Raw genomic sequence first — 27,802 nt, 5'->3', positions numbered from 1 at the left:
TTTTTGGAGGGTTTAAAACGTAGATCCACTTCATAATCCGAATAAGGGCCCATTTGGATGAGCTTTTTTTTCTTCAAAAGCTGCTTTTTTTCAAGAAAAAAAGCACTTTTCATTTTTAGTTCATTTGGATGTCTGCTTTTAAAAAAAGGAGAAGTCACAAAAAAAGTCAAAAACCTACTTTTTTCAGAAGTTAAAAATTTTAACTTCTCAAAAAAGCAGAAGTCAAAAGTCAAATATTTTTTTCAAAACCTAAATATTTTTATAAAAATATAAATAGCTTTAACTTTTATAAAAAATACTTTTAAAATAAAGAAGTGGTAAAAGTTACTTTTGAAAAAAGCTTAACCAAACGAACACTAATTAATCTATAAAAAAGCTATGTAATTACCGGTGATACTAAAAAAAAAATTTAAAAAAAGTAAAGAAAATATCTGGAATAGGATTTGCTCACAATAATTTTGTTTGCTGGAAATGAAATCCGACAAACAAGTTGACATAACATAACCGTACGCGCTCCCTCGCTGCCTCACAATCGCAGGTGGATTCGAAGAGAATAATAATAATAGTAATAAAATACATCGTCCGTACCACAAGGGTTCCTGTTAACGATCTCGGATCCATTTTGTTCATTAGAGAAAAATGGATTGCGCCGGTGGTGGTCAGAGTTTGTTTCCGTTGCATCGTTGCAAAACCGTTCACCTGGTTGGTAACATTCAACTCTGTTACATGATTATGAATCATTTTTGTTAAAAGTTTCATTTTTACGAAAGAAGGTGCATCCAGGTCAGGCACGCGCAGGGGATTCACAATGTAGAGGGAGACAAGAACTACAAAGCTTACTTGAATCCTGAATACTTCGATGCTCATCTTACCCCGTTAGGGTGGTTGCAGGTAAAACCACCACTTTGCACACAAAGTTTGAGTCTTATCACATAATCTTAATCATCATCATCATCATCTTTCTCTGATTCTGCTCCGTTAGGTTGACAATTTGCGTAACCATGTTCGTGCCTCTGGCCTTATAAACAAGATTGATCTCGTCATAACATCTCCTTTAATGAGGTATTAACAACAACCACAATTACTCACTCAAATACCCTTTTATGTATATAAGGGTTTTGAAACTTAAAAGGGAGTTTAGTGATCCAACTTACTAATCTGGTTGTGATGTAAATGTGTTTTCGGCTTATTTGCATATACTGTATTTTTTTTTTTTTCTCTTATGAGTAAATATGGGATCCTAGAGGTAGTTTACATATATTTTTGCTTGTGTGAAATTGCTTTTGTAACTGTGTTGAGGCAAAAGACAGTTTTTGACTTGTGGGGTACAACTTATGGTTTCAGGACTCTACAAACAGCAGTTGGGGTATTTGGTGGTGAGGGGTACACTGATAAATCGGATGTGCTGCCTCTTATGGTTGCAAATGCAGGGAATAGCAGTCGTGCTGCAATTTCAAGTCTGAATTGCCCACCAATTGTTGCTGCTGAACTTTGTCGGGAACATTTGGTATGCAATTCTACACTTTGAACATCTTTTAACCTGTTCCGGGAGAGAGGCTACATCATGTTGCTACATGTACTAGAGTTAACAAGTTCAATCTCCATCTTAGCATGGATAGATTTTATTTTTTTTTCTTGGATTCTTGGTCATGAAAATCTTTTAACCATCAAGATAATGCCTGCAAACCCATCATTAATCTGGATTCTTAGTTCTAAAAGTTTACCTTTTATGGAACAAAGATCATAAAAGCACATTTTTTATATAAGGTTCCTCAAGCTTGATATAACGATGACATATGGAGTATGGACCTTGCGAATTTCTTTTCATGTTTTTCTCATGCAGGGCGTTCATCCCTGTGACAGAAGAAGAAGTGTTAGCGAGTATCAGTTTCTTTTTCCTGCTGTTGATTTTTCACTGGCAAGTGCTTAGACTTCAAGTGCCTGAATGCTTGTGGTTTATGATTTATGGAAGATGGCTGACTCCTTTCTTTAGCTGTACAAGTACAATAGTTGGGCAAAATTTAATTTGTTCCCTTTGGATTTATATTAGTCTCTTCAATTTTTCGTTTCAGATAGATAGCGATGAGGATATTTGGTGGAAGGCCAACGTTAGAGAGACAAAGGAAGAACTTGCAGCTAGGGGGCTGAAGTTCATAAACTGGTATGAGTTTGTTACTGCCAGAAACCTCTAATGTTTCTTTTATGAGTTTGTTACCTCAGCAATACTACATGTGGAAAACCCACTAAAATTGGACTTTAATGTATTACCTAGTTAATATTGTTCAACTATGTAGCTCTTTGCAATAGGAAGCCAAGATCAACTTATCTTTACTAAAATGTATTTCAATAATTTGTTAAGTTTACTAGAATACTAGATATAGCAGAGTATGTGTTAAATGTAATTGAAGCTGCTCAAAAGGCCGTCACTGAACTCACTTGTGCCCTCTGAAGTTGGAAAATAAATCCATTTGTCTGATATTTTAGCTATTCATCATTTGGATCACTAAGTTCATGTCTCCTTAGCAAGAAATAAGTAGATAACTTCTTGCTGTATTGCTCTTTTATGGTTATTAGAACTGATATATTGGTAGGAATTCAGATATCCATTTATTGTCAGTAGTTGAAGATTTATGTTATTCTCTGTTCAGAAATAAAGTATTCATCCTCTATCTTTTTAAATAACTTCCCATTACTTTCATGTAAGGAACTGGAAATTGCCACCAAATGCGATATAATTGAAATCTGTGTGGTTTTATTTTTACTTTTCACTTCATCACAGGTTGTGGACACGAAAAGAGAAGGAGATAGCTATTGTGACACATAGTGGATTCTTGTTTCATACTCTAAATGCGTTTGGAAATGATTGCCACCCATTGGTGAAGAAAGAAATATCCAAGCAGTAAGCTCTCAGCATCTCATGACTCCAATGTTGTTAGTTGTTATTTGTGATTCTAACCAAGTTGAATATGCATGACTTTTGAGAAAATATCTTGGTGTTTTTTTTCCTGAAATACATTTACAATTTATTCCTGATGTCTGCATTTATCAAAAAGAAGCATTACTCAGCTTTTTATCAGTCTTAGATATGTAGAAAGTGAGTGCCATATTTTCCAGTTGTTATGTAAGGTATATGTTGTTCTCGTGTGTTACTATGCAAGATGTGGTGCTTTGGATTCTTTAGTTTGGGATCAAGTTCCTGACTTCCTGCAACTGTTAAACATGATAACAAATCTAGCTGATAATGCTGGGAGCTATTTTCAGTTTTTATATTGAAGCAAATGATTGACTCATTTCACATATCCTTGTAGCTTTGCCAATTGTGAGCTTCGCTCCATGGTCATTGTGGATAGAAGGTGAGTTATACAACCTATAATACAATTAAAATATATATATATATTTATATATATATATATATATATGGGTAAAGGATTTCTCAAGTAAATGGAGATAAATTATCTCCAGTGAGCCCTAAACGACGTCGTTTTGTGGCGGAAATCAAGGTGTTATTTGTAATTCTAATTTATTGCAGGGTTATATTAGTCTTTATCATTATAATTTTTTAATCTTAGAATTCCAAAATGACGTCGTTTTGAGCTAACTGGAGATAAAATTATCTTAAGTGACCGGAGAAATACTTTTCCCCCTATATATATATATATATATATATAGGAAGGATCCGTTTACAATTTTTTTTTTACAAATTACACTAAGTATGACTGGTCATACACTCTTGATTGAAGTATGCCCAGTCATACTTAGTGTAGTTTGTAAGAGTTTGTAAATATAACCTTCCTCTATGTATGTATAATTTATGTTTTGTTTAATTATGTTTATCGTCCAGTATGACAGGAACAGAAGTGTCAACCACTAACTATCCAGGCAAGATACCTTCAGGGCCGGACCTCCCTAGTGGTGATGTGGATGAGAACGCTAAGAAATAGTGGGTTTGGTCTTTCTACTTGTTTGTATGTGTTTAGTATCATTCAAACATTAAAATGTTGGACATAATCATTAATATTTGAAGATCATGACTCTTATGAAATCTAACATGATTATTTCATATTTTTCAAACTAGTGCTTATTCTGTCTTGAAATTTAACAATTATTTAACACTTTTTTTTTTTTTTCATTTGGCGATGCAAAAGATTAGGAATAGAATAGGTTATCACAAAAACATTTTTTAGCCAAGTTCAGTTCCAAATTAATTAATCATCATGAAAATTAACCGCTTTGGTTTTAAAATTTTTGATTTTGTTTAAATTAAAGAAAAACAACTAAGAATGTCAATAGAGTGAACTTCAAATAATTTGTAAGTGGAGTTGCTAGCGAACCCATTAAGATATTGGATCATTCTCATTCAAGTACAGGGATGCAGACTCTGCTCGACCAATTAGGGCATCACACTACCATAGAGTCCATATTTGGAGCCCGGTATGTATGGTTGATTCAGGGCACCGTCATGGATCCTCTTCCAGTTTGTGCCATGAGCTAGGCCTACCATGAAAATTTGTCTCCGGAAACTTTCACCAGCTATTTTATTTAGGCTTGGGGGTCTGGCTAAGGATCTTTCTGATTCTCAAAGAAAAGAAAAGAAGTTGGGTGGGGTGGGAGGCAAAAGGATTGATCGATAAATATTTCTTGTTCTTAATATAAGATCGTGATTGGATCCATATAAGTTTGATAAAAAAAAATATTTTTCTCCTTTGAGAATAATAAAAAAAAAGGAAATTGTTTAAATGGAACATGAAAATGTTACTTGGTCCAAATTACTTTTTGGGACAGAGTGGAAGAAAGGGGAGATTCTCTAACAAGGAAAATATCCAATGACTTCAAAAGAATTGTATGAGGAGCCTAATAGTATAAATAAAATAACACAACATAATGGATTGAACTATAGGATGATTTTTTTAGATTGTTAGTTGTTTGATAATACGATTAAAAGTTTTGTATTATATGCCATTTAATACACATAAACATTAAATAAAATAATGTAAAATTCATTTTAATATTATTTATTTTGTATATTAGTTCATTTGCAATATTAGGGCTGAAAAAAAAAGGAGAAGGACTATTGGTCTTTTTATCTCTTTTTCTTGTATTACGAACATAATTTTATAATTATTTAATTTAGTAGGTAAGAAAATTTTAAAATTATGTCCCGTTAATTATACTACTTTTAATTATTATTTTTATATTTTAGTGTGCCTTATTTTTTTAACAAATGAAATGAATCCTTATTTTCTTTCTTTTGAGTTCAACCCGCAAATTCTTGAGCTTTATGTTATTTCACGCTTTAACCAACCGTTTTGTTTATTATATTTTAATGTTTTATGTTTATCATTTAACATAATATAACTTCACTTTTCTACACACACATTAAAGAGGTAGGGTCCACATGTTTTTCTTTCTCTTTCATCATTCCACTTTCTCTCTCCTTTTTGATGTGAGAGTTGGAAACAACACTTACATTATGTTACATAACACTAATAAAATCCTATATTTTATGGACTTAAAAGTTCTCATGTGAGAGGATAAACACATTATTTCAGTGGAATCCACTACTGAAAAGCAGTTTTTTAAAACCCCACTTCGCTTCCTGCTTTGACCGGAGTCAACCCTAACCTCTCCCCTCTGAGGGTTGGGGTCACAAGTTGGACCCTATATGCATATCGACCCCTCTGACCCCCAAAATCTGGCTGGATTACAGTGACTCCCGGGTCAGAGGTAAGGGTGTGCATGGAGCGGTTTGGTTCGGTTTTTTACAAAAACCGAATCGAACCAGTTTTAAATGGTTTGGTTTTTAAACCGAACCACTTTTAAAAAAAATGATTTTTAATTTGTCCAAACCAGTTTGAAACCGGTTTAAAAATCGGTTTATGGTTCATAACCGGTTTTGATTTAAAACCGGTTTTAAACCGATTTTGATATAAAACCGATTTTAAATCAAAACCGGTTATGAACCATAAATCGATTATTAAGTTAAAAACTGATTTTATAACAATTTTTTTTTTTTGTAAAAATTCAAAACCAATTTTTGATGACAGACATTGTAAGCTTGTTGAAGATTAAAGGAGGCTCAACACTAAGTTCATAGTCATATTAATCCTCGAGAAAAAAAAAAGCAGATTGAACTCTATAATTACTCTATTCTACTTTGTCTCAAAGTTCACAGACGTTGTAATTTGTAAGCTTATTCCAAAGCAAAATGAATAAGGTAATTATTCATCAGACCTGAAAATGATTGCAACATGACATGACTATACAAGCAATTAATGTGAGTAAGCAAAATGAATAAGGTAATTATTCATCAGACCTGAAAATGATTGCAACATGACATGACTATACAAGCAATTAATGTGAGTAACTGATAAACCTTTAGTTTATCTTGTTTTATAGACTAAATTAATATAAATTATCAAGTTGAACAAGTCAAAAACTAGGGTTTTAATATAATAATCATGAACTTTATGAATTATTAATTAAATGATACACATTTGTTATTTTGAAGGGATTTGATGACAAAAGGAAACAAATATGAAGATATGGATAGATGGAGAGCAAAACAAAAAGATTTGAAGATCTTATCAAGATTATCAAGTTGTTAGAGAGGGGGCTTAAGCCCCCATTTTGAAGTTAAAGCCTCCTAAATACGCAAATGGTCTCTGCCTTTGGCGCTTAAGCCCCCAACTCAGGGCTTAAGCGCGGACCAAGAAGAAGGTTTTGTTTCGAGCGCGCTTAAGCGCGCAACATAGAATCCCATGCACTATCCTAGGGGGCTTAAGCGCGTTTAAGCAAGCTTAAGCGCCCCGAAGGATCCAACTTAAGCCCATTTCGAGGTATCCACTTAGGGCACAAATTCTTTACCCCTAAAAACACATTTGGGGTTAGAATTAGGAGGTTTTTCACATTCAAGAAGAGCTCTTGATGCTTGGAGGCAGAGGAAATGCAGAGAAACACCCGGTTCATTTTCGTGAGCGGCGGAGACGGATCAACATCAAGTTTGCACTGGGGATATTGAAGATTCACCAATCATCTATGGAGTTTGGGGGAGCTTTTATATTGTCTTTCATTCTTGATATTGTTATGTCTGGCTAAGTCTTTCAGTAGTTAGGGTTAGATGGAATTTAATCAATTTATTATGCTTTGAACAATTCGTTATGTTAATTTTTCTTTTTATCATGAATGAAGTTATCTGTTTTTAATGCTTTACATAAGCTTGATTCTTATGTATTGATCTTAGGTAAATGCATGACAATAAGAATGTTGGTGTGTGATCCTTATCTGATAATTTCATCGTGCGCTTTATGATTCTAGGGATAGACATAGAGTTTGCATAATCTTTATGGTTCTTGAACTTAATGCTTACCTTCTTGGAGAATAACCGGGGAACTAGGGTTCTTGCAAGATTGTGAAGGTCTAGGGTAACAAGGGATTGAGCCCTAATTACATAAGAAAGAATCGATTAGATTGATATTAAGGACGATTAACGTAAAGAAGGAATTCAAACGTAATAAAGAGGTCGAAGGAAATCGAAACCCTAGCTACGTTCTTTTAAATTAGTTAATTCAAATCTTTAATTTCTTGCTTTTAATTCGTGTTTTTAATTCTTGCGATTAATTAGTTTTAATATTTCAAATTCAAATCCTGTTTCCAAATACAACTTTGATTGTCCAACTTAAGTTGCGATAGTGAATTAGTGCTTGAGTATAATCCTCGTGGGAAAGATCTCTTATTCAATCATTATATTACTTGTATGATCGGTGCACTTGCCGTGAGTCTCAACAGTAACAAAGTAGAATAACCAACAAGGAGAGCTACAACTTACACTAAATGAAGTAACTTAATTAATGGATAAATACATGCATAATGAAAACGATTGGAAGCACAACATATATACCAAGGACGTAATACTTATCATCCCCCAAGCTCTGTGGACAACTGATTATGCACACGTTCTAAATGGTCACTGCCTCATTGGAAATTCTATGAGGAGTTCTATACTCTAGATGCAAAATCAGAGAGAGCAAGACCATATTCAACAAAGAGCTAATTCTTGCTATTGCATAAAAAAGGTAGATAAAGAAGAAAAGGTAACAACGAAAATTAAATAAAATAACATACAGGATTTCTCCTCAAAAAGAGCATTCAAGATGATATTCTCATACAATTGGTTGGCTCAACTGATATATAATATTTTCCAATAAATGCAAGGACTTAATATCCAGTTAAAACTTCACTATTTAGTTCCTAATGTGAACTAAAAAAATAGAAGAATGGGTCTGTCAAAAATTTACCAATAAGAAGTGCTTTCTTAGAATGTCATCTTTCGATTTATGCATAATTTTTTTTTTAAAATAAATGTTTTCTACTTGAGCTGCTTAACTTTTTTTGCTAGTTTATTGTTTGGAAGTTTGAATCAATTGACTAATATAATAGGCATGATAAAAGATAATACTTATTTGTTCTTTAATTGTAAAGCAGTTTGGTTATGGATACCCAATTATTTTTATAGTTTGGTAAATAACCAGTTTATAAAATAAAATGTAGTTTTATATGAAACTGGTTTTTAAAAATAACCGGTTTTTAAGATGTGGAGCAGTTTGGTTATGGATCGGTTTGGTTTTTTTGGACATTTTGAACACCCCTAGTCAGAGGGATCAAAGGGGGTCACTGCATTTTTTTTAGTTCCACGAAACAACATTGTTTTATTAAAAATATAAAATAAAAAAGCTTGCAAACCTAAATCTAATCATTCTCTCCTCTCCCAGCTACCTAGACGTCACCTCGCTGCCGTGAATCTTCTAGAAAAGGTAATAATTTTACCCTTTCAAATGAAATTCTTACGGTCGTCGATGGAAAACAAAAACTCATTCTTACTTCCTTTAAATTTTCCTTTGTCATGGACCTTCTCAAAAGAGGCAGAACCGGGTCAGCGTAGTGACCCCATTAAAATATGAGTTTTGTACTTTGGTATCTTGATACTTTAATTAGGTCATATAATATTGACTTGTGGTTGTAACTGATGAATTATGTTAAGTATATTTTGAATCTTTGATGATTGGTAGTTTGTTTTTTAATATTTTCATCGAGGATATATATATATATATATATATATATATATATATATATATATTTATATTTTTAATACTTTAATTAGGTCAGCATAGTGATCCGGTGACCCCTCGGTAGAACTCGTGACCCCTGACCTTGGCCGGATCGATGGCCGGGTCAGATTTTTAAACACTGCTGAAAAGAACAACAACAACAAAATTTAAAAACAGTATTTATTCCCATGAGTCTATAGCAGAAGATCAAACTTATCGTGTGAAAGGAAAAGTTTTAAACCAATATTTTATTAGCAATATTATTCGGTAAGAAAGTTTCTATAATAAAGTTATTACATATGTTTAATAATAAAAAAAGAAAAGTTATAAACTAAATAAATAATTGATAAAAGGTAACTTTTTTTGTAGTTTTTATTTTTTTATTTTTTATTCATAAGTCATTTTATGAAAAACCAATGTTCATATCCTTTAATGTTTTTCTATTTTTATTTATGAAAGCTTAAATGTGATTGTATCAACAATGGTGGAGTTCATGACAAAACGATTGTATTGAGTAATATTTCTTTGAGTAAATACCATTTTTGGTCCCTGACAATATCCACGAAGCCCTTTTTGGTCCCTAGCAATAAAAAAGGGACATCGTGGTCCCTACATTTTACAAATTAGGCCCACGTTAGTCCTTCTGTTAGTGGGGCTCTAACACCGTTACTAACGTCTCTGACGTGTACCATTAAATTGTTGAGTCACCATGGAGGAATCCACCTGGATAAAAAACGACGTCGTTTAGTACCTTACTTTTTTCTTCTTCTCTCCAATATAGGTCCCCACCAACACCACCCATGTTCATTACAGTTCACCACCACCATGGTAAATGAAGGCTGGTCAACAAGACTTAAAAATGGTAAATGAACACCCATTTAGTCGAGGTTGGCAATGACAGCGTCAACAATCTCCTGGGTAGTGCTGTCTCCGCCTAAATCTTTTGTCCTGTACTTGCACTCTGAAATGACACGATTCACAGCAGTCTCAAGTCTGTCAGCAAAAGAAGAGAACCGAAGATGCCTCAACATCATGGCCGAGGACAGAAGCAATGCAACTGGATTAGCCTCACCATCATGGTAAAATCACAAGAAAGAGGGTGCTAGAAGATAGAGATGAATAATACAATGGAATATTTTATAAAACAGAGCATTAGAATGTAAATGAAAAAAGATGGTAATGGTACCGTAAATTTGATAGTTAGCTGCTAGCTAATGCGTAAATGTGAGGGGAAGGAGATGAGATGATGCAAATACAAATATTAACACCAAAGTGTTGTGTTTATTAAGAGATAATAGAAGGTGGTTTGGTATTTGCAATAATAGTATTGGACGATCTAAGATTGTGATTGTTATGGAAACCAATAGAAAGAGAAAAGGGGATCCATTGGGACATACCATGAATGCCACTAGAGTGACCACACCCACCTTCTTTCCTTCATCATTTTCAACTCTCTCACTCTCTTCTATTTACTAATCCCATCCAAGTTGGGTGAGATGGATGCCGGTGGTGGGGACCTATATTGGAGACTTTCTTTTTAGCTTTATGTACTTTATCTAGGTGTTACTGTTGTTGCTACCCAATCTTCATGTGATGGTCATTTAATAGATTCATGATATGTTGCTTACTACTGTTTTGGTTTATTAAACTGCGGGCAGGGATTCAAAACTCGAATTGGTCTTCGGTGCAAAAGAAAGAGACTTTCTTTTGGCCTGCGTTCTCAGCTTTAAGTAAGATCAAAGGCTTAATGTTGAGTTCTGGGAATAACTTGAACAGCAACAGTGGGATAGCTTCATCAGATATGCTACCCTTGCCTCAGTGTTCGCAACTGGATCCAATTACGCTAAGCAATCAAAAATACACACGTGAACTTGGGAGGGTTCTAGGTGTTTCTGGGGGGAACGTATCAGAAGACCATTCTTTTGGAGTTCAACATGTTAAACCCATGGCTCTAGTAACATCAAGGGAGCTAAAGCACTTCAAAGAAAGTGTACAAGATGCTTCCAGGAAGGCAAGGTATGTAATTGTTATTCTATCCCAATTTCCTCTAATACATTTTTCAGATCTGAAAAATTCTACTTGTTAGGCTGATTGACAACAAAATTAAGGATGGCTGGGTCAATTGTGAAATGAATGGTCCAATTCTTTACAGTTGGTATAATCTTTTAAACGACGACGTAAGTGGTGACAATATCAATCATGATACAGAAAAAATTAAGTGACAAATATGGGAAAACATTAGTTTCGATGATGTTTGCATCTTTTAATAGGACGATATGATGAAATAATTTCTTGGTTATTTTATCACCACCAACAAAATTACTTGTTTTATTCTTTATCTGTGAAATACAAGATGCTATATATTAAACTACTTTATTGCAGTTTTGTCCTATATATATATATATATATATATATATATATATATATATATATATATTGTTAAAGCCCGTTTAGTGATAGAGTTTCAATTTTGTTTAGGGTCTAATAAGAATGCATTATATGCTCACTGATTCGCACAATCAAAATTTCAAGCTCCATTTCTTATCCCTAAAGAAAGGTCTCAAGTTGCTTTAAGCTTAGTTTAAACATTTTAGGATGAAATTATTTGAGTCATCTATCATCTCAACGTCCAAGTAAAAGCACTAATAATACTCATGTCAGATTTTAAAATTGTACATATAATTTTCATGCTCTGTTTTCCTCTACAACCTCAAAACATAAAGTTTTAGATTTATTAATTTCTGATAGTAAGTTGTTTATGTCCACTTTCATTCTCTCTTCATGACTTTGTTCACTCTGCAATGCTCCCAGGAGGAAAGTAGGTCTGCTGCTATTGGAAGGCAGTAGATAGTTACAGAGAAGAATGGAAATCTGATTCAGACACTTGGTGGGGCTCTGTTCGAAATGAAGAGAAAACTAGCAGATTACTTGCTGGAGGTGAAGGGTTGGATCAAAAAATAAAGAAGAAGAGGTGAGGGTGAGATCTTGCAGTCATCCAACTTAACATAATGATGGAGAGGCAGAGGGTGGAGTTTTGCATGGAGGCTGTAATGATGGCGGCGAAGAATGGTAAACCAGGTGAACTGTAATGAACATGGGTGGTGTTGGTGGGGACCTATATTGGAGAGAGAAAAAAAGTAAGATACCAAACAGCTCGTTTTTTATTCATGTGGATTCCTCCATGGTAACTCAACAATTTTACGGTACACGTCAGAGACGTTAGTAACGGCGTTAGAGCCCCACTAACAGAAAGACTAACGTGGGTCTAATTTGTAAAATTTAGGAACCACGATATCCCTTTTTTATTGCTAGGGACCAAAAGAGCTTCGTTGATATTGTCAGGAACAAAAAAATGTATTTACTCTATTTCTTTCTCGAAACAATTTACATGTGTAGCATTTTCACTTTCTTTAAGCTATTATTATTATATGATTGTAGAAGAATAATATAGCAATACAATGGTTTGATTCAAGCTTCTATAATTATTACTGATATATTGATATATATTATGGAATTATTATTTCTCATATTGTAAAAGATAATTTTATCTTTTATACACATATAAAAATTTATCTTTACATGGACTCCATATAATTCTATGTATATATAAAAAATAATTTTATCTCCACGTTACATTAATTCCATATATTATAATGGACAGCGATATTATTGTTTCTTTCGAGATTTAAGATTATTGTTTCATTCGAGATTTAAGATTATTGTTTTATAGATTCGGCAATAATAATGTCCTCATTGTCAAAAGGGGTTCCTTGATCTTGCAGCATGCTTCAAAGTCAAAGTCAAAGTCAAAGGAATTCATCTTTCTCTGTGTTCTTTTCAGAATAAATTTCCTTTCATTTATGTTGGTCTTACAAGCTGTTCTTGATAACTGTCACATACATATATTTATTGATTTTTCAGGACCGACAAAACCACAGTTCAATTCAGAAAAGCATGTTACAGGAAGGAGATACATCATATGCATGTAGCGGAAATTGTGCTCGTTACAGGTAAGAACACCCTTATTCTGGCTGTTCTTGTTGAATCTTCGCAAATTCCCACAAATTTGAGCTCCGACAGGTAATAACTCCTCTAGTGAGTAATGATTCCTTTGTGCAAATGCAGCTTCAAAATGTTGTGTGGCCATTTATTATTCAACAAGAAAAAAATGATCTTTTATCTCTGTTTCATTGGATCACTTTGTATAGTACACAATTGATCTAACACTTTTGTTTATGTGGAAAATTACTTTCTTTAGCAAGGAGAACAAGCATATAAATAAAACATTGCTACGGAAATAGTTTATGGCGGGAAGCATCCTCCACCCATGCATGTCACATATATAACCAAACAGAGACCAGTTTGGTAAATGACACTGTTCCCTTGACGAAACACATGCTCAATAATTGAACTCCTGAAGTTTTGTATCACCAGGCGGAGCCAGGATTGTTAATTACGGGGGGCATTTTTTTTATAGCAACATGTAATAAACATTCAGAAATTTAATATCACCAAATCTAAATTTTGTTCACTCAATTTTTCATCCAAGAAATATAAAATTTATTGAATAAAACACCAAATCTAGAGTAGCCATTAGAATTGATCTAGTGAGGAATTTTGGTAGGTTAGATTATGTGTTCAATTCCTACTTGTATCCAAAAAAAATAATCAAAATGACGTTTTTCTTAAAAAAATAAGAAATATAAATTTTAATATTATATACTCTTGTTAAGTAGCAGAACTAGGACAAAAGAAAACACACATAATAATCACCCTCAGTGCTTTCATACATAGCCCTTATAACGGACTATACATACATACGCCCTTATAATAATATATATTTACTAAAATCTTGCTTTCAGAAGAAGCCTTCAATGTTCTAGTCTCCATATAGCTATACTATATCCTCACCAGAACGATCTTCATGCTCATTTTCATACCACTTCCAAAAAATTCATCTCCATAATCATCATCAAAATATTTTAAAAAATCATTAAAAAAAAAAATTCATCAAATTCTAGGGGAGGAGGTCGCCAACCCCGCCTCTCCCAGCTTACAATCTTAAATTATCATGCCAAATTAAAAAATTTGCTGCATACCAATGAATATATAATGTACAAAGAATTTTATAATTCTCATGTTGAATGAGAATTAAAATCGTATCTTATAGAGATAAAAAGCATGTGAGACTCATATGTTAAAAAAAATTATATATAAAACCCACGAAAATCCTAGAGTATATAGAGAAATTTCATATAATTATAAAACCATGTATGTGTCCTCATTTTTCACTTTAGGTGCGTTATTGTTACGGATTGGTATATGGGCCCACACAAATTCTTTGCTCACTTCCCACTGTACAAAAATGACACAATTAGTAAAATATCAAACCAAATGACAACTATAGTACGGGAATCTCTACAAATTGCTTGTCCTTTCCTCACATCTGAACCACTCCAGTAGAGTCAACCTTCATATTATTGCGTATAAGCAAAAGCCTTTATCCTCATTCAACATCTGAGGAGGTATGCATCTTACCTAGTTATTGTCACACATTTTATCTCGTACATATATTAACTTGAGTGACAAAATATTTATACGTACATTAGGGTTGTTACCATCATCGAATCCTATTCGGGCTCATTGACCAATTGGGGTATTTTTTTATTTTAATTTATCAATTTGGTATTTGGTCCAAGAAATTTATGAATGAGGGTCATTTAGTGACGTGAGGGGGACCCAGCTGCGTCACTGAGTGCCACTACCATCCCCGCGTCACTCACATTTTTTTATTTATTTTTTATTTTTTTTCTATTGAGTGTCGCCCCCCTCCCTTGGGGCACTCACAGAATTGTGCCAAGTGGCACAATCTGGTAACTCCTATTATCGTAAAACTTCGGAAAGCCATAACTTTTGACTCGGGTATTCAAATCAGATGATTTTTTTTTATTTCACATAACTTTTCGAAATCTACGCAATGACATCTCATTTGACATATTTTATCTCTCACAAACATAATTCAAATATGTAAAAAAGTGTAATTAGTGTTGCAAATTTGAACTATATTAATGGAAGATAAAATATATCAAATGAGGTGTTATTGTGTAGATCTCGAAAAATTATGTGAAATAAAAAAAAATCATTTGATTTGGATACCCGAGTCAAAAGTTATGGTTTTCCGAAGTTTTACGGTAATAGGAGTAACCAGATTGTGCCACTTGGCACAATTCTGTCAGTGCCCCAGGGGAGGGGGGCGACACTCAATAGAAAAAGTAAAAAAATAAAATAAAAAAGTGTGAATGACGCGGGGAGATGATAGCGGCACTCAGTGACACTAGGTCCCCCTCGCGTCACTAAATGACCCTCATTCATAAATACTTTGAACGAAATATCAAATTGATAAATTAAAAAAATAAAAACCCCTAATGGATGAAAGAGCCATCCTATCCGTATAACCTTTCAGTATATATAGATACAAATATTTCAACAGTTATTTTCATACAATTTTAATATGCGCATGCACCATTTCCATATCAGCACATATGTAAATCAATATCTAAACTAAAATTGATACACATAGCTTATTTCTGATTTGAGTTACTCGCAGTTAGCCTACACAACTCTTTTTTCTGTTTCTGCTGATTATCTTATGCCCAAAGTTTTTTCTCTTTATCAAATGATAGTAGCTCAGTTGATATATGAGAGCTGAGTCGGTGGGGATAAGAGCATATGTTCGATCCTCCCATTACCATCTTTGGAAGGATTTTAAAATCTTATTCTTGAACACACCTCAAACAGAATTGCCTCAAGTGAAAGATTCATGTGATTTATCCCAATATATATATATATATATATATATATATATATGGGGCAGGATCCTTTGACACCGGTGTCAAACTTTGAAATTTGACACCAAATCTTAACCGTTGATTTTCGTCAATCAACGGTTATCATTTATTGGGAATTACACTTTTGAATTAATCATCAATTGCCAATAAATGATAACCGTTGATTGGCGGAAATCAACGGTTAGGATTTGGTGTCAAATTTCAAAATTTGACACCAGTGTCAATGGATTCTATCCCTATATATATATATATATATATATATATATATATATATATATATATATTCTCCTTTTTTTCCCTTCAATATGTATTCATATATTTTATTTTTTACTATTAGGTTTTTAGTTTTTTTCGATATTTGTTTTCTCCATGTTTAATTGTTTTTGTATTTATTTATTTATTTATTTTCTCAATTTTATTTTGGTTTTATTTAAGTTTATTAATCCTCAAGAGGAACTAGTTTGAGAGAAAAATGATGTAAAGATATGTTTCCTACCTTATTTAAAGCTAGGTTTGTTGGGGTGTGATTCCTTCCTTTAATGTTGGTGGTTGAACATGCACCTCATTAATGGGTGTATGACTCAATGTCTACACAAACACCTCCATAAGTGTTGTTCACCTTATCAATGAAGATTCTAGAAAAAGGTGAAGGGTTCCCCTCACCCTATAAAAAAATAATGTAATAGATTTTTCTGTTAGCTTGAGAGCATTTTAGGAGTACCTTTAGAGAGAAGTTTGATGAGTGATCTCTTTAGAGAAGTTTGAGAATACCACCATTGTTGATGAAGTTTGAATCTTTGTAATCTTTCATTTTCATAGTGAAAGATTTTTTAGACTAGTGTCCCATGTTTTTTGCTCCTATGCCTCAAGGAAGGTTTTTCACATTAAAAGATTGTTGTGTTTATCTTTATCTCTCTCATTTCTGCATTTTTTATTTTTCTGCGATCTAGCCAACCTGGTGACTACGAGCCGACCTTCGAGTGTTGAGCTCTAAACTCGATGTGCCGACTTGTGATTTTGTTTTCACAATGATTAAGGAATCTCGTCCAAGAGTGGTATCAGAGCCCGAGTTCAAAGGGTTCTGAAGGAGACGAGATGAAGACTAATGGCATTGTACATGACGGAGACATGTTCAAGCTAACTTCACATACTAGAGACCGATGATGGAAGATCACATGTTCTGCAAAGACCTCTATGAGCCCATCCTCAATGAGACTAGACCAGAAGAAAAGAACATAAAGGAATGGAAATTCTGAATAGAAAGTTGTGGCCATGATTAGGAAGTATATTGACAAAAGGCTCTTTGAGCCTGTTTCCGAGTTATGAACGAAGCTGGAGTTTATGATATAGAAGAACATTCCCAAGAACAAAGCGTTCCTGGTTCGCCGACTTGTGAAGCTTGAATACAAACATGACATGAGTATGATTGAACACCTTAACACTTACAAAGGCATTATGAATCAGCTTTCTAAAGCCAAGATGAAGATTGATGACCAGATGCAAGCACTATTGCTTCTGAGTTACCTACCAGAAAGTCGGGATACCCTGGTCGTGACTTTGAGCAATTCGACTCCTGATGAAAAGTTGATAATGGACGCAGTGACTGATAGCCTCCTGAACGAAGAATTCAAGAGAAGAAAATGCGTTGTATCCAGTACGCCTGGATTGTTGACTCTGGTGCCTCCTTCCATGTTACTCCACATAAAGGCTTCTTCTCTTCTTATAGAAGAGGTGACTTCAGAGTGGTAAAAATTGGAAATCAAGTTACAAGAAAGATTGTTAGAGTATGTGATGTAACCATGACCACGGATGTCAGATGTCGACTTGTGTTGAAAGAAGTATGGCATGTGCCAGACATGCGTTTGAACTTAATGTCGGTAGGAAAACTTGATGATGCAGGGATAGTTAGCTATTTTGACGGAGGGGGATGGAAATTGGCCAAGGGACACTTGGTGGTTGCCCGAGGAAAGAAAAAAGGCTCCTTGTATGTCATGCAAGAAAAGATCAATAATGGATAAGCATACTATGTCCAAGAAGGACCTAGTATGGAGTTGTTTTGCAAGCGCATCGGCCACATGAGTGAAAAAGGGCTCCAAGTTTTGAACAAGAAAGGACTTCTGACTGGGTTAAGGAGCCAAGTGCTGGGAAGTTGCATGCACTGCCTAGCTGGAAAAAAGCACTGAGTTTCTTTTGTAAGACCGAATCAGCCCAGACGACGCAAGTATATCCTTGACCTCGTCCACACTGATGTTTTCTCTATGTCTGAAAAATCACTTGACGGAGATCAAAGCGTTGTTTCTTTTATTGATGATTGTTCTCGTAAAGTGTAGGTGTATTTGTTGAAGTCTAAAGACCAGGTTCTCCGAGCCTTTAAAGGATTCCATGCAATGGGGGAAAGGGAGACTGGGAAGAAGCTGAAGGTGGTTCATTCTAACAATGGTGGTGAATATTGTTGTTCGTTTGATATATATTGCAGAGAGGCCAAAATAAGATTGGAAAAAATGCTCCCAAACACTCCTCAGCTAAATGGAGTTGCTGAAAGGATGAACCAAACTATTGAAGAAAGTGTCTGAAGTATGCTATATCATGTCGGGTTACTGAAATCATTCTGGGTGAAGCAATTCGAACTGCAGTTGACTTAATAAATCTATCACCATCATTGCCATTAGAAGGAGAAATTTTGGAAGAAGTATGATCAAGTCGGAAAGCGACTTATGATCACTTGAAGGTATTTGGATGTCGATCTTTCATGCATATCCCCAAAGATGAAAGGGCAAGCTTAATGTGAAGACAAAAGAATGTATATACCTCGGTTTGCCGAGATACGAGTTTGGATTCAAACTTTGGGATCCTGTGAACAGAAAAGTGGTGAGAAGCTGATATGTAGTCTTCCAAAAGGATGAAGCAATTAAAGACATCTTGAAGTCCAAAGTCCGATTTACTGTTCGAGGTGAAGAACTCGTTACTCCTGTCTGAGCTAAAGCAAGGGGAGAAAAGAAACAAGAAATTGATGAAAATGACCAGCAACAAGAAGAACCACCTGCTGAAGGTGATGCTGAAAGATAAGCTGATGCATGTCGTCCTGAGGTCTGCGATGAGAATGTTAGGCTAGACTCTCAACTTGAAAATCAACTCATACACTCTACTTGAGTGAGACGACCTTCTATAAGATACCCACCTGACGAGTACACTGTTGTTGCTGAAGATAGAGAACCTCAATGTTATAATGAGGCCATGGCGAGTTTTGAGAAGAAGGAATAGGAGAAAGGAATGCACGACAAGATGAAGTCCTTGCATGAAGACCAGACATATGAGTTGATCGAGCTGCCCCAAGGGAGATGAGCTTTGAAGAATAAGCGGGTCTATAAAATCAAGCATGAGGAGAACGACCAAAAGCCGACATACAAGGCCAGAATCGTATTGAAAGGATGTAATCAAAAGAAAGGATTTGATTTTGAAGAAATTTCCTCTCTAGTTGTGAAAATGACTTCGATCCGAACTATTTTAGTTATGACGGCCTCAATGGACCTTAAATTTGAACAAATGGATCTAAAGACCGTATTCCTTCACGGCGACCTTGAAGAGGAGATATATGGAGTAACCTGAAGGGTTCTGAGCTCTAGGAAAAAAAGTTCTAGTCTGTCATTTGAAGAACAGTCTATATGAATTGAAACAAGCACCTCAGCAGTGGTACAAGAAATTTGAATCCTTCATGATCGAGCACAAGTTCATGAAGATGGAGGCCGACCACTACGTATTTGTTAAAAGGTATGAGGTTGAAGATTTTCTGACTTTACTTTTATTTATTGACTATATGTTAATTGTAAGGCAAAATAAATCAAGGATAGCCACCCTGAAGAAGGCTTTGAGTTCTGCATAGCAAATTCTCAGAATCAAGATAATAAGAAACTGATATAGCCGTTACTGAGGCTTGCAAGGAAATGTTGTGGATGAAGAAGTTTCTTTTGGAACTTGACCATGATCAAGACAAATACAAGCTGAAGTGTGATAACCAAAGCGCTATTCATCTAGCAAAGAACTCAACCTATCACTCTCGCATTAAACACATTGATGTGAGGTATCACAGGATTCAGGATGTGGTGGAGGATGGGCATCTCGAACTCGTCAAAGTGCACACCGAATTGAATTGGTCCAACTTAATGACCAAGCCGGTACCAGTAAGAAAATTTGAAGATTATTGTCAAGGTGCCGAGGTGCTGAACCCGACTCATTAAAGTCAAAATGGGGAGATTAGTTCGGGCGTGGTTCCTTCCTTTGATGCTGGTGGTTGAGCATGCACTTCATTAATGGGTGTATGACTCAATGTCTACACAACCACCTCCATAAATGGTATCCACCTTATCATTGGAGATTCTAGAAGAAGGTGAAGGGTTCCCCTCACCCTATGTAAACAAACATTGTAATAAATTTTTCAGTTAGCTCAAGAGCATTTTTGAAGTACATCTAGAGAGAAGTTTGAGAATATCACTATTATTGATTAAGTTTGAATATTTGTAATCTTTCTTTTTCATAGTGAAAGATTTTCTGGACTAATATCTCGTGATTTTTACTCTTCTGCCTTAGGGGAGGTTTTTTAGGTTAAAAGATTATTGTGTTTCTCTTTGTATATCTCATTTTTGCATTTTTTGTTTTTTCTGCAATCTAGCCAATCTGGTGTCTATGAGTCGACCTCTAAGTGCCAAGCTCTGAACTCGACGTGCGGACCTGAAAATTTTGCTTTCGCTCTGATTTAGGGACCGTGTCCCAGCAAAATTTGCATGCAAGATAAGTGCCACGGGAGGTAGGAAGCATTTAGCAAAATAATTGTGTGCAAACAAATTACAGAATATCTAATAACTTAGCTTTCAAAAGATACAAAATGATATCAGGATGACGAAGTGGGGTAAAATACCGTTCTTGCACTTTCTTGGACCACAGTCCACATAGAAGCACAAGGAAAGAGAAAAGTAGATATCGTAGTGAGAGCTTCAATATTGTAGGGTTTCCCTTAATTTTGCTGTGTGTAGAATCTGCTTAACTTGACCTCTAGTTTTTTGCCCATATTCGTACTCTTCAATCGGTCCCGGTCCAATGCCATTGTTTCTTCCATATCATAATTAGAGTAACAAAATAACATTGACAATCATGCAAGAGCAATTGATGATAAGTGGAACCATTATTCTTTATAGCAACAACGTTTTCCCATTTTTGTCTGCACTAGCTCTAGCTGTATAGCTTATCAATTTAAATTGTTTAATCTATTTAAGCAATTGAACATGCAGGCACAGTGAAAGTTGTTTTATTGTGGGTATCAATTCATGCCCGAGGATAAAATTATTGCGGGCCATCGGACAGTGATAGAATTGAGTATAATTTAAGTTGATAAAATATTTTTTTTTAAGTTGATTTTATTTGAGTAGCAATTGATATGTTAAATTCATTTATATAATTAAAGTTTAAAAATATTGATTTGAAATATTTTTTTAATTTATATTAAAATTCTAATATGAATTATTACATATATTATATGAAATGTTTAATTTAAAATAATAGTTAAAAAATTGAATAATTATAATAATTAATTATGATATTGTTGATTATTTTTAATTAGTAATTGGCGTAAACTAAAATGCTTAATTTTTTTTTTAAATTTTATTAACTTCACACAAATAATTGATATAAGTTATTCATAATGACGTTTAATCATTTTGACCCGTTAAATTACATGTTTACCCATCTATATGTGTACTTTCATAAGAATGTTTGAAAAAATTGGAGTGAAGAGCCAAACAACAAGCAAATAAAAATTTGGCTAATTGATTACTTGATGCCAACCTTACAAGGCATACAACTCCAATTATGAGGAATCAATTGAGTTCTGTCAGTATTAACCAACAAATAATTCAATTGGGTTTTTGTTAACTAATACTTCCACTCGTAATAAACCCTTTGCTTATTATCCCTTGTAAGTTTACAACCAAAGCCAAAAGTTACTTTTTTTTTTTTTTTTAAACATAAAAAAGTAGGGTTAGCTATTAATCTCATTAGGATCAGAAAAGACTACCAATTTCTTTGAAAATTTTTGAAAAAAATTATATATATCACCTATATATCGATAAAATTCTCATGTCAACCAACAGCAGTTGAAATTATACTCTGAATCAAACCAAACCCGTAACTGCCACCAAAAATTACGTTTTCGTTTACCGGTTTCCACAGAATCGCAGTCAATAATATCTTTGATAGTAACTTGTATTTTCTCTTTCTGAAAAAAGCAAATACGTTGGAGCAGGAGATTTATTTAAACTATCAAATATTACTCAAATCAACTATATTTCCTTTCATGTGATGCATGCATCCATAACATAACCTCTTGCTTTCATTTCATGTTAAAGAGAGAGAGAGAGAGAGAGTGCCCTGCCGCATTATTCAATGGGAGAGTTCAATCCTAGTCAACAAGAGCAATCACTCTCTTATCGCTTCTCACACATGACATGACACACACTCACTCTTTCAATCAATGCCACGTGGGTCCCTCCTCGCAACCTATCACCAAAAAGTCCAGCTGCACCTCTAGACAAAAACGTTATTCTCACCATAATCAACACGCTCTTAACCTGATTTCAAGCCACGTGTCCCTAGCATCCAGAACTCCCAACACCCTCGTCCTCATCTCATCAAAACCCAACCCCCAAAATAAATATCTCACTAAAAAATCCCCGAAATATTCAAAAAATTAAAAATCAAAATACATAAAGGTCCTCTCTCCCTCATTATCTCTTTCCCTCTCTCTCTCTGTGTCTGTCTGAGTCTGACACTCCGTGCTGAATGGAGAACTATCAGTACCCAGATTCCGGCGACTCATCGCCGCGGTCGAGGGAGATCGATTTCGAGAATCCGACGCCGTGGGAGGAGCAGCAGCAGAACTACAAGGCGAGGTTCATGTGCAGCTACGGCGGCAAGATCCAGCCACGCACCCACGACAACCAGCTCTCGTACGTCGGCGGCGAAACCAAGATATTGGCGGTGGATCGCAACATCAAGTTCCCGACGTTCCTCTCGAAGCTCTCCGCACTCTGCGACACGCCGCCACAAGAAGTTACCTTCAAGTACCAACTTCCCGGCGAGGACCTAGACGCTCTGATTTCCGTCTCCAACGACGACGACCTCGAACACATGATGCACGAGTACGATCGCCTCTATCGCCCACCCGCTAAACCCGTTAGGATGAGGCTTTTCCTTTTTACAGCTGTTAATACCGATTGTGATCGCAATTCGGGTCCTCTTCCTCTTCAACCCGACCCGGTTAAGCCTCAACCCAACGTCGACTTCCTCTTCGGCCTCGACAAGGCTGTTGCTCCTCCAACTCACCCTCCTTCCTTCGCCGCCGTTAAGTTCCATGATCCGGTGCCTGAGCCTGTCGCGCCGCCTCCTGAGTACCAATCTCGCGGTGGTGCTGCTGCGGATCGGGTTGTTGGATCGGATCCGAATGTGAACCCGTATCAGAGGCAGCAGCAGCTGCATCAGGAGTTGCAGCGCTTGCAAATATCTGAGAATGATCAAACGTTGTATCGTAGAAGAAGTGAAGACGGTTTCGCCGGAGGTTATGGCGGCGCCGGTGGTGGCGATTATTACTTGCAGAAGATGCAGGATAAAGCCCCGCAGTCCAATTCGCAGGCCAACGTGCCGCAACCCGCGGGTTACTGGCCGGAGAAGCAATTCTCCGGCGATGGTTTTCAGACGACGGTGACTACCGCTCCCGGAGGAGGGGACCAGCCGGTTTATATGATCCCGGCGACGGGGACTTTCTATCATGCGCCGATGGTGCGTCCACCAACGGCGCCGGTAAACCAAGGGTACTATACTGTGCAACGAATGGCTTCTGATGGTTACCGTGAACAGCCGGTGTACGGCGGCGTGCAGCAACAAAAAGCGGCGTTTTCGTCGGCGGGTCAGGCAAGCTTTTCACCGGCACAGCCGGTTAGACCTTCCGCGTATCAAGAAGGATACGGCGTCGTTAGGCCAGCTGGGGTTCCGGATAATACGGGTGGTGCTGCGTACGCGCAGGTGGCGTATGATAGTGCAAGTGGGAGACAAGTTTACTACACTGCGCAAGGAGGGATGGTCCACGCGCCTCCGTACCAAGGGGTTGCTCCGGCAGTCAGCGCAGATATGAGATCGGCTGGGGTTTCAATGGGTCAGGATGTTAAAGGGGTAAATAAGGTTTCCCAAGGCTCTGTGTGATTATGTTAATTTTGAAATAATACGCGTAAAATGTTTTGTTTTTCTTTACTTTTATATATAATACGAATATCTAATAATACTATGGCTATTGTTTGTTATTTGCATTACCTTCTACCTGCACATTAATGTCTTGGTGTCTTTCGATTTTCTATTGAAATTCTATGAAGTAGAAAACATTTGTGGATGGACCATAATCGATCCTGATAATGCTGTTCTGGGTTTCTTGATGTTCCAATGGTTTTATTTTTATTTTTATTATTACTAGGATTTACGACTTACGAGTTTAGAATCTAAACTTCAATATTTTAAATTTTCGAACCATCAATGCCAGTTTTCGAGAATCGTTTTTTTTTTTTTCGTGTTATTGTCAAATCAATCTATTAACAGTGTTTGCATTTACTTGAACTGATTTTATCATGAGCTTATAATTGGTAGGCAATCGCTGAATTTCAATAAAGTTCATTAAATCCAGCGTTTTAAATTGATTGAAGAGCAAGAAAAATTTATGCAAGATGTAACCATAAAAATAATGTTGCGGAATACCAGAAAGGTGCCTACATTTGCAAATTGAAAGTTTTTGCCGTCATCTCTGTCGTCCTTCTATTCAACACTTGAGTGTGAATCAAAAGGCACACAACGAAATAAAAAAATTGTATCCCTTTGTTTTTTAACTTTAGAAGTTTTAATTAATTTAAAATTATTTAGTACTTAAATATTTTAGAATATATTTAATTATTTTTTATTTTATTCTTTTTAAAAAAATAAACTTATTAAATGAAATAAAAAAAATATTACTAGAGTAAAAAATAGTTTAATTAACTAAAGGATCCTCTTTAAGATTAAAACCATATTACTAGAGAATCAAACGCCCATAGTTGCCGCCAGGCGACCACATCATCCTTTGAATTTGAGTAGTAGTAGTAGGGTCAGTCTCACACCAAATTTCCTCGAAGTTTCGTTGTGGCTTCCCACTAGTACGTGGAATGAACTATTTAATAATGGACAATTATATTGTTTTTCTTTTAATTTTTTTAATTTTATTATCTTTTTATTATTATTGATTAAAATATAATCAACGGTAATAAACAATTAATATAATTAAAAAAATAAGGGAGAAAAAATAAAATAAATAATATTATTATATTTAAGACTATTGATTTAAATTTAATAATATTAAAAGATAATAAGGATAGGAAAATTAAATAAGTAAGCAAAATAACTATCCTTTAATAATATGCTTTCATTGCTTTGAAGAAAAATTCTATTATCGGATAGAAATATAAAACTATGGGTTTAGTGTTTTTCATTTAAAAATATGTTCTTTTACATAAATGTAGTATATTTTCTTAAATTTCAAATTATAAATTTTTTCTTCCACTCTCTCTTCCTCATAATTTATTCTTTTATCTCTCTTAAAAGGATATAAGTAAAACTATTAAGTCGTTGGGTGTGGGTCATCTTTACGTTTTTAATAAAATGTAAAATTCGTGTTCTATATTTTCACCAATTAATATCTTCTTAACCTAAGAAGGAATCTTCACCTTTTGATTTTTCTCTTTCTCTTTTTTATTGGTAAAAGCAGGAGGCAAACTGTTTCGTGGCTTCATCTTGTACGGATGAAACACTTTCTCGCGTGGCGCAATCTATGTTGTTGGAAAAGTGTAGGAAGTTGTTATATTTTGACTTTTTATATATACAAGGCATTAGTGGACCACTAATTCGTATGATTAACTAAGTTCACGGGTTAATTAACTACTGTGTAATTGCAAGTTGCAACCACAATCACCTCTACTATTGCCTTATTAAAAAAAAAATTATTCTATCTATCATTTTTTTTTTTTATCTTTGTCTATCATCCTCCAATACCGTTAGATCAGAATCTCAATAAGAGAGAGAAAAATAAATGTTAGTTAAAATTCTGATCTAACGGTGTTGGATGGTGGTAAGCAAAGATAAACAGAAAAAATAATAAGTAGAATAATTTATCCCATTAAAAAATACAGACACATCAGTGCAATCACACCCCAATTGGTTTGATTTGTAATACAAAATCTATTGCTTCTTGATATTCAAGTACGTAAAGAAATCGTTTAATAGCCTAAGAGTAGGAGAGACTTTCGTCAATGACTAACATAATAAACTGTATTGCATTTCAATCCAAAATTTTAAAAGTATTTTTCACTCATGATTTTTTTCACTTAACCTATTTTAAACTAATAAAGATTTCTCGTACTTAAAATTTCAATATTTCTTTCTGAAATATGATTCCCAATATTAATATATTATTATTTTTCTGAATATTTACAAGGTTATAAATCAAGAGTCAAGTCTTCTCCAATTCTCCACAATATAGGTTGAGATTTGATGTGGACTTATACTTAGCCGGTTCAAGGGTCCAACATATTGTACAGCCCAAAAGGCCCAATAAAGAAGGCTTAAGGAGTAAGGAAACATGTTAATCACGTGTGCATGTTATCTTACAGACATATAGATGGGATAACAACAACTCAGAGCCCTTATGCCTCCTCAACAACCAATGATTAAAGGATAGACACATGGTTCCAGCTAAACATAAGAAGCATAGCCCACAAACAGGAATCTCGCAAACGAGATAAACTACATAGGCTACCTGAACCCACTAATGGGATTGAATGTTGTCATAAGGCGGCATAAGCATGTCATGCCATCACTATATAAAAAAAGACTCAATATCCAAATATTATCATCTTCTCCATTATAACTTAAACTCATTGATCAAATATTGACTTGAGTCTTGGAGTGTCTTACAAGTACCTCCCCCATTTATTCCAGCCAAGCAAAAATCTCAAGCACCAGCATATCCACCTTGTTAGAGTAACTCGCATCAAAGCTCATCCCATTGTATATTCATCTCAGACTTTAGCTAGACCAGGTTCAGCCATGTGTGATCAAACGCAACATCTCTTAGATCGATCAAGATTCAACCTAAGCTAAGACATATTTCCTAATAATCAACTTTGGCTATATGAGGTTGAACTCCAGTAAAGTGGCAATAACAGTGAGAATATAATTGAGAAGATGATGACATGTCAATGTGAAGGTTTACTTAAGTGCTCTTGGAGCACATTTCATTGAGTGGGGCGGAGGAGAGAGAGGGAAAGGAGAGAATGAGGAGAGAGAAAAAAAATTCCAAGTGTCACTCCCTTAATGGGAGGACCACCATAAGCCTGGTTTCGTCAATGTGGGAGTAAGGTATATATAGTGGGAAAATGATTCCTTAGCATGAAGAGATTGAGCCAAAAATTATTTTGCCATGTGGGCCCATAGTGATGTGTGATAATGTGACTTATCACGTGATAGGGTTAGATATGAAAGGGAGACTAAGGGGAGATCAACGTAATTAAAGAGGATTTACGTTCACTAGTAGGAGTGGAAGGTTAGGCCTGCCAAGCACGCCAAATATGATAGTTTAGAACAACAATGATTACAAAAAAGTTAGGACCTCCCACTAGGGGTATAAATGGATCATATGGCCTATCAAAGGTCTATGGCCTCGCTTACATCAAGTCGGGTTTGACATGTTATATTTAGTAAATAGAATGGGCTTGAGCCTACAAAAAAAGCTTG

The 27,802-nt window shown here is 35.2% G+C and overlaps 2 protein-coding genes across 2 annotated transcripts; both read left to right on the top strand.

Moving 5' to 3' along the window:
• Nucleotides 1-533: 533 nt before the first annotated feature.
• LOC133302628 (phosphoglycerate mutase-like protein 1) lies at nt 534-4,025 on the top strand. Its single transcript, XM_061502439.1, has 9 exons — nt 534-702; nt 784-891; nt 983-1,062; nt 1,345-1,507; nt 1,844-1,918; nt 2,073-2,161; nt 2,780-2,899; nt 3,309-3,353; nt 3,842-4,025. The coding sequence occupies exons 1-9, from the start codon at nt 640-642 to the stop codon at nt 3,939-3,941; spliced, it is 843 nt and encodes a 280-aa protein (XP_061358423.1). The 5' UTR covers nt 534-639; the 3' UTR covers nt 3,942-4,025.
• Nucleotides 4,026-22,701: 18,676 nt separating this feature from the next.
• Nucleotides 22,702-24,282, top strand: LOC133302675 (uncharacterized). Its single transcript, XM_061502492.1, has one exon. It carries the CDS (start codon nt 22,781-22,783, stop codon nt 24,194-24,196), a length of 1,416 nt encoding a protein of 471 aa, XP_061358476.1. The 5' UTR covers nt 22,702-22,780; the 3' UTR covers nt 24,197-24,282.
• Nucleotides 24,283-27,802: the final 3,520 nt, after the last annotated feature.

This window comes from Gastrolobium bilobum, unplaced genomic scaffold, assembly GCF_033153095.1.
Source record: "Gastrolobium bilobum isolate Gb01-03AN ecotype WA unplaced genomic scaffold, APGP_CSIRO_Gbil_v1 utg22847, whole genome shotgun sequence".
Classification (NCBI taxonomy): Eukaryota; Viridiplantae; Streptophyta; class Magnoliopsida; order Fabales; family Fabaceae; genus Gastrolobium; species Gastrolobium bilobum.
Note: the sequence above shows the minus strand (reverse complement) of the source record. Positions and strands in the feature narration are given on the sequence as shown.